The following is an 8,758-nucleotide window of genomic DNA, read 5'->3' on the forward strand; positions in this document are numbered from 1 at the left end:
TTAATTCATCATCTAGCATCCATTGCAAATATTAGTAAATGTTTGTTATTAAAGATGATGATGATCAACTCTACTTTTTTTGGTTTGGTTTTATTAAGTCACTATGAATACCATTAAAGGTAGGCCCAAATATCAATGTTAGTAACTATTAACACTAGGGAAAAATTGTATTTTTTTAAGTTGAAGTTTCATAATACCAAAGATTTAATACAAATTACCTGAAACTGGGTATAGAATTTTAAAACACTCTACCTTTATAGAATTTTAGTGGAAAAAAAGTAAAAAAATGGAGGGAAAAAAATCAGTTCCTTGGTTGCCTCCTCTTGTGTATATTACAGAGAAAACGTTTTGCAGAATAGCTGGAAAATTTCACATATAATTATGATGAAATATTATTGTGCTATAATAAACAATGAGCAGAACACTTTTTTAAAAACCATGGAAAGACTTACACAACCTGATGCAAAATAAAATGAGCAGAATCAGGAGAATGTTGTATATGGTAACAGCAATTTTGTACAATGAGCAATTGTGAATGACTTATCTCTTTTCAACAATACAATGATCCAAGACGACTCTGAAGGACTTATAATGAAAAATGCTAGAGAAAGAACTGATAGAGTCTATATACAGACTGGAACATACTTTTTCACTTTATTATTCTTGAGGGTTTTTTTCCGGTATTTTCTTTTGCAACATGGAAATGTTTTGCATGATTGCATATATACAATCTATATCAAATTGTTTGCTTTCTCAAGGATGGGAAACGGAGGGAAAGAAAATGGAACTCAAAAAAATTTTAAATGAGTGCCTAAAAATATTGTTTACTTGTAATAGAGAAAAATTTAAATTTAAAAAACAAATAAGAGTTTTTAAAAGAAAACAAAAGATGGAAACAAAAAAGAGGTCCTCTGTTTCAGTGCTCCTACAGTTTCTAAACACGTTGATGGTCCTATAATTTTCCCTGAGCTTTCCTTGCATCACATCTAGTCTCTTTTAGCATAGACTTAACTTTAAAAAAAATCAGTTTCCTCTTTAAAATCACTCATGGACTTCTTCAGTTGAGTAACAAACAAAAGAATAGAATCAGTGTCTCTGGCTTCTGTTAAAATATTTCTTAAAAGCTAATTTGAGACAAATCAATGCCAGTTTGGAAAGAAATAGGGAAAGAAAAGGGGAATTCAGGGAGGGAATCTAGAGAGAAGTAGTTCTAAAAAGCACCAAATAAACTGTTAAAGCAAACTATTTGAAGCAGTGTAATATGTATATGTACAAATGTCTAATATTTAAAAGTTCTTTTTTATTGTTTTTTTTTGTTCAAACATACTTTTTGAGAAGTGATTTTGATATATTTTTACCATGCTGAACTATGAATGACAAATAAACCAAAAGGTTGCTTTAGTAGCTTTCTCCTCTGTGTAGCGGTATGATTTAAATGCTTCCCATACTGCCTTACTCCATTTATAGATGGATCATCACTTTGTATTTCTGGATACAAAGTTTAATGATACCAGAGGTGGTGATAAGAATTCAAGCCATTCTCCAATTGATAAATGGTCAAAGAATATGAATAGACAATTTTTAGATAAAGAAATTAAAACCATTTCTAGTCATATGAAAAGGTGCTCTAAATCACTACTGATCAAAGGAATGCAAATTAAGACAACTCTGAGATACCCCTACATACTTCCACATTGGCTAAGATGATTGGAAAAGATAATGAGGAATGTTGGAGGGGATATGGGAAAACTAGAACACTAATACACTGTTGGTGGAAGTGTGAATGAATCCAACTATTCTGGAGAGCAATTCAGAACTATGCTCAAAAGGTTATCAAACTGTGCACACTCAGCAGTGTTTCTACTGGGCCTATATCCCAAAGAGATCTTAAAGAAGGGAAAGGACCCACATATACAAAGATGTTTGTGGCAGCCCTTTTTGTAGTGGCCAGAAACTGGAAACTGAGTAGATGCCCCTCAATTGGAAAATAGCTGGATAAATTGTGGTATATGAATATGTAGAATATTACTGTTCTAAAAGAAATGACCAGCAGGACGATTTCAGAGAGGCCTGAAGAGACTTATATGAACTGATGCTAAGTGAAATGAGCAGAACCAAGAGATCATTACACACAGCAACAATAAGATTATACGATGATCAATTCTGATGGACATGGTTCTTTCCAACAATGAGATGATTGAGGCCAATTTTAATGATCTTATGATGAAGAAAGCCATCTACACCCAGAGAGAGGACTGTGAGAACTGAGTGTGGATCACAACATAGCATTTTCACTTTTTTTGTAGTTGTTTGCTTTCATTTTGTTTTCTTTCTCATTTTTCTTTTCCTTTTTGATCTGATTTTTCTTGTGCAGCAAGATAATTGCATAAATATGCATACATATATTGGATTTAATATATACTGGATTACTTTCCATGTGGGGAGGGAGTGGGGGAAGGAGGGGAAAATTTGGAACACGAGGTTTTGCAAGGGTCAGTGTTGAAAAATTATCCATGCGTGTATTTTGAAAATAAAAAGCTTTAATTTAAAAAAAAAAATTGATACCAGTGTTGGAACCAAATTGCCATATGCCTCCTGGATTTTAAAAGAAAATGAAATAGAAACTCTATTTTAAAAAATCAAGTAAAAAACCAAAATACTATGTAAAATTGAAAAGCTTTGCTACAAGAGCAAAAGGAGATGAAGATAAGATATATATATATATATATATGCTTTCCCAAGATCACAAAATAAAAGCCTAATTGTAAGAAGTATCCAGATCCTCAAGCATGTTAAGTTTTCAGCCCTGTCTTACTGCTTTCCATGAGTACTTCTTGTTGTATGTCCTTTGTTTTCAAAGAGGACCAATGACATCATAGGGTGATGAGTTGCCTGTGAATTGGATTTAAGTGAGGCAGAGTTGTACAAAATCATCAGCCTCACTCTCCTTCCTAGAGTCATCAAAGTCCAGTGGCAGGATGAAAGTCAAGATGACTGCAAATGACCTGGGATGCAGTGGATGACATCTTTGATATCTGACCAATTTTAAGCATTCCACAGCACCTGTTTCAACCTTCATGGCCATGGGAACAAACTGTTCTCATCTATTCATTCCATCTAAGGGGAGTCTTCACTTGCTTGGGTAGTCATTCCACTAACTCACTGAAGGTTTGAGACTAGTCAGTTCCCTTCAAACGGATTTAGTCCATCTGCCAAGATGGTTTTACCAATGCCCATGTTATAGCTTCTTGGAACCTTATGTGTGAGTTGCTTGACAAATGGATACAAAAAGTGGACAAACACTTCTGTAAAGGGCTCAGCAATCCCCATACCACAGATGCTAGTCTTTCCTGAACATTTGATGAGTAATAGTAATCATAAGAAAGGCAGGTCCCCAGAATGAAGGGAAGATGTTTCTTTGTTGCAGAGATGAAAGACTATGGATGTGAAAAATTGCATAGAACATAAGACTTGGCATGTGAGTTGGTTATTTTCACTGAATTCCTTTGTATTGTAACAAGGAATGACTCAATGAGTAGGGGAGAAGGGCTGTTTTCAGAATCTAAAGTAATAAAAAAATAAAAAAAAAAGATAAAGAATGTTTTGAAAAGTTTGGAGGGGAAAATGGAAGGAAAAAAAAAGAAATAAATATATTTTGTGTGCCACTCTCTCAGAAAAGAAAAGAAGGACCAACAAAAATTACCTTGCTAAATATTCAAGTATAAACAGAAATAAATGGCCATTCAGTCTATTGTGTTCAGATGGTATTACCATCAATGGTCTCTAGGTGGCAGAAATCATCCAGTGATGTAGATAAGACATTAATTTCGAGACATATTTGCTCTTTATGTAATATTCAGAGCAATTGGATAGAGCAAATAAGAAATGAGTTATTCTTAGTTGAGGGAAGGTTCTCTGGAAAGATCCCAGATCCACTGAAAGCTCCTCAAAATTTAAAAAAATTAAAAAGGAACATGAGAAATTACTCTATTTCAGTGACAAGAGGATCCTGAAATCTATTGTATAGCAGAAAGAACTCTGGATTTGGAGTCATAAAACCAGAAATAAAAGTTGTCATGGTTGCCTTCCTCCTGGGAAAATAAAGGATACAAGAAGTAGCTGAAGATACTCCAGCCAGGAAAAAACTCAACTTCATAGCTTGCTTAAGATGCTTATGTAGGACTCCCTTTTCAGCTTAGAAAAATTTTCTACCAAGAAAAAAGAAACTGAGTATAAGTTTTGATACCTGACCTTGCTACTTATATACTTGGGATAATCACAATCTCCCTGAGCTTCTGTGTTCCTCATCTGTCAAATGGGTATAACAGATATCTATCAAATTGGACTATTGGAATAGTTAAATGAAATATATATATATATTCCATATACATATATTTATGAATATGAATATGAATATGAAAATATGCTATGAATAACCATAGCACACTATATAAATGTAAAATATCATTATAAATCAGCAAGAGATAATAAACTTAGTATACAGATAAAATCCTTATGATACAAAAGACAGGGAGAAATAATTTTAATAACACATCTATGTAGTACTTTATAGTTATAAGTACTTTAAATATAGTAGTTCATTTATTAGTTTAATCTGGGAAATTCAGTTCCTATCAAATGATGTCATAATATAAACTGACAATGAGAGAAAGGAACAATTCCAGATCCTATTATACTTCCAGATACTTCCTGCCTCATGAAGTGAGTGAATTGGACAAGATGATCACTAAGCCAGGCTTTTCCTAATTCTAAATCTATAATCCAGCAATTCATATCTTGGGATCATTTTAACAATTAAATTTCCTTATCTAACTATGGCTTTTTCAGAGGGCAGAACTTGTCTAATATTCCTCTTGTTTAATGTCCAGGTCAAAAGCAAGAGATTTTCTTTTCTCTCTTTTGCCTTAAAATAAAGAAAACTAGTTACATTTTATTTTTTAAAATTCACTAAATCTTTATTGTAAAATACTTGTAGAAGACTGTTTTAAGATGCACAAATATTCAAATGGTGTGAATTCTTGCTCATATACATGAACATACTCCTTTTTCTAATAATACTAAAGTGACTCAAGGATAAATGATGCCACAAAAAGACATATGTTCTCCCTCCCATCTCTCTCCTAGTCTCTCCATCCCCCCATCATTATGCCTTTTCAGATAGAAGGTAGCCCTGAGGAAGACATAAAGAAAGTATTTGCTTAGGGGACCATCAGAGCATCCAGTTTTGGTGAAAGCTACACAAGCAGGATATACCTTACACAAGCAGGGGCCTTCTGGTCTTTACTTGCCATTGACATTCTGCGCCCAGTGTCTGAAGGTAGAGATGGAAAACTGGAGGCACTGTCATCTCCCTAATGCTGAACATCAGAGACATGGCTATGCCTGGAATCAGAGCTTTCTGAAGCTCTGGATAGGAAACTGGCTTTGCAGCTACCTAGATAAGACCCTCTCTCCGCTGAGTCAAAACACTCTCATGCTATCCTTACTAGTCTTGCAGTGAGTAGTCAGATCTATTGATGTTCTTGTTGGGTTCCAAAGACTCTGGGATTGTTCTCCAGGATGTAATGTGCAGGAAGGGCAATTTGCAAGGTTGCATAGCTGTGGTCTGGAAAGAATGCCCCCCCTGCTGAAGGAAGATTGTGGGTGCTGTCCTTGGTACTGATGTTTGCACTGTTGAAAGTATTGGACACAACAATCAAGGTCCTGGGGACAAACAGAGCTGAATTGCAGCATTCTGTGATGCTGATCCCTCCTGGACCAGTTCTTTTTGCCAAGTGGAAAGGCTCCCTCAGACTGGTTGTGCTGATTGGGTTGCCAGGCTGGTTTATGCTCTGTATTATCAATCCCAATTACTTGCTGCTGCTCTGGCCAGATGGGTTGAACAGGCTGCAACAAAGCAATGTTCTCATGCAATAAAGAATGAGTTACACAGGGCTGCATCACTGAATTTCTATTTAAGTGGCACAGTTCCCTTTCAGTATCCCTGCTGGACCCTCCATATAATGCCTTCATGATTTTCCTGATTCCCAAGTGAAATATTTCCAAAATGTTAAAGAACAAGGAGATAGCTGCTATGCTGTACATAAACAACATGAAAATGGTTTTCTCTCTGGGCCTTGACACAAAGCAGTCCACTAAATTGGGACAAGGAAATTGATTACATTTGTAAAGGGGGTGCATTTGGAACCCATAGAGAATATACTGCCCTATCATGAACCCTACTTCCAAAACAGATCTGATCAAAATATGCAGAATATAAGTACGCAGCAAGCATCCTTTAAGGGGTGCCTTGTGTACCTTCCTCTGTTCCTCTAAACTCCTCAGTTCCCTCTCTATTCTTTGGTACTCCTCCTGGTCAAGCTCAGGTTCCTCCAGCTGGGCTCGAAGTTGTACTTTCTTCCTCTGCTTCTCCTTTTCAAAGGCCCTGAGTCTATAAAGTGCATGGCCCATGTATACCAGAGAGGGAGAAGATACAAAGATGACCTGTAAAACCCAGTACCTGATCAAAGAAATGGGGAAAGCACCATCATAGCAGATGTTGCGGCAGCCAGGCTGTCGGGTGTTACAGGTAAATGCTGACTGTTCATCATCCCAGACATCCTCTGCTGCCACTCCAAGCACCAGCATCCGAAAAATGAACAGGATTGTCAACCAGATTTTCCCCACTAGGGTTGAATGAAAGTGGACTTCCTCCAGAATGCTGCCCAACAAGTTCCAGTCTCCCATGTTCAAATACTTGTGTCTGCAACACATACATGTTCACAAAATAATAGCACTTAGAGAGAAGCAGCAAGCTACAATGAAAAGTATAATAATGGGCAAAGATTTTCATGGTCTTCAATATCAGATAAAATGTTGTCTTTTCTATTGCTGACATTTTGTGATTTCTTATTAATGAAACAAGTTATCTCCTAGATGGGGTAGGAGAACAATTAGAAAATTTGTCTCTACAAATATCCTGGCATTCAAAGGTCCTCTGAAATACAGTCCAATCTACTTTTTCAGATTTCATCTCCTATTATTCTCCATCATAAATCTGCACTTTAATTTTACTAAAAAACCTTCTGGCCCTTCCAAATATTTCTGGTTTTGCACTATTGATTGCTAAACTCTCTTCCTTTTATGCCTTCTTTTATATGAATCTTGTCCACTCTTTAAGGAGTTTAATTCCCACCTCAGTGAAGTCTTTCCTCACCACTTGCCAGCTCATGGCTCACAATCCCCTGATTTTACTGTGATCAACATTCCTTGTAAAATTATTACATACTAACTCATGCAATTAAGTATCTTTTTATCAGTATATCTGGTCTCTCCAACTAAACAGTAGAATCTTTAAGGGCAAAATTGTCCTTTATTTTTTCCTCCCTGGCACCTAATATAGTGTCTGCAGTTACTAGGTATCTGCCAATATTTGTTGATTGATTGGTTTTCTCCTTCAAACTTGAATCCCTTACTTGGTTCCATAATTAATTCATTAATCAGGAGAGAAAATATGATAGTTTCCTAAATATTATGACAGTTTTTATGAAAAAGCTAATGCTACTAATGTATAGTTGGAAAAGCAATGGTCTACATGCCTGTAACTTGAGGAACAATATTGAAGTCATGTTTTATTCTTTCCTCTGATTTTTTTCTCTTCCAACTCCCAACCATATTCAAACAGATTTGGGTACTGGTCCCAACTTTGAGACTAACTGGCTATATGACCATAAGCAAATAATTCCACTTTTCTGAGCTTCAGTTTTCCCCATTTATAACATGAAGAAATTGGATTAAATGACTGAAGGTCTCTCATGCCCGGATCAAAGTAGCAGTACAAATAATGTAAGAATATAGAGCCACAAAAAGGAACAAGAGAGACAGGACTGAATCAATAGAGATGTTTTAGTAATGGAAACTCTGGAAAATTCATTGACTTGTTCCAAAGAGATGGGAACATTCTGTGTTTCTCTAGAAAAATTAGGAATCTTGAGGAAACACATTGCCTGTAGATGTTCTTGTGATGATCAAAATCTGCTAAAATCTAGGAAAGTAAAATTCAATAGGGATAAATGTAAAGTACTGCACTTGGGTTCACAAGACCAACTTTGCAAAATAAGGAAGGTGGAACTAAAAATTAAATGAGATATCTGTAAAGTACTTAGCTCTGAGCCTGGAACCTAATGTGTGCTTGTTTCTTTTCTTCCTGTTAATTCTACTACATTGCATATTCACCTCTTCTCTACTCCCACAGCTATTACCCCAGTTCAGGTCCTTATCGCCTCTCACCTGTACTATTGCAACAATCTTTTCATTGGTGCCCTTGATCCCAGTCTTTTTCATTTCCAATCCAATCTTAACAGGTAGATTTTAAAAATTAAAATTTTAAAACACAAGTCTAGCCATGTCATCCCCTTGCTCAAAAAGCTTCAGTAGTTTCCAAGGATAACATAAGAAATCTTCTATCTGGAATTTAAAATCCCTTATAATCTTACTGCCACCTATCATTATAAGCTGATATCACATTGCTTTCCTTTTGCACTCTTCATTCCAGGCTTACTTTATTTCATCTCTTGCCTCTATACCTGAAATGTTTTCCTTCCTCATTTCTATTCTTAAAATCTTCCTTCAATAGCACACTTCTCCTACAGAGAATCTTTACTAATCTTTCCAGCTGTTAATTGTCTTTCCTCGCCAAAAGGAATTATTTTGTATTACTCTGAATGTGTGTGCATATAGGTGTATGTGTACAAATATA

The 8,758-nt window shown here is 35.7% G+C and overlaps 1 protein-coding gene across 1 annotated transcript; it reads right to left on the reverse strand.

Annotated features, from left to right (window-relative positions):
* Window positions 1-5,111: 5,111 nt before the first annotated feature.
* On the reverse strand, window positions 5,112-6,747 carry GJA10 (gap junction protein alpha 10). Its single transcript, XM_003769295.4, is given in 2 exon segments — window positions 5,112-5,493; window positions 5,495-6,747. Coding segments are annotated over 2 exon segments (1,491 nt in total). The 3' UTR covers window positions 5,112-5,255.
* Window positions 6,748-8,758: the final 2,011 nt, after the last annotated feature.

This window comes from Sarcophilus harrisii, chromosome 4, assembly GCF_902635505.1.
Source record: "Sarcophilus harrisii chromosome 4, mSarHar1.11, whole genome shotgun sequence".
Taxonomy (NCBI): Eukaryota; Metazoa; Chordata; class Mammalia; order Dasyuromorphia; family Dasyuridae; genus Sarcophilus; species Sarcophilus harrisii.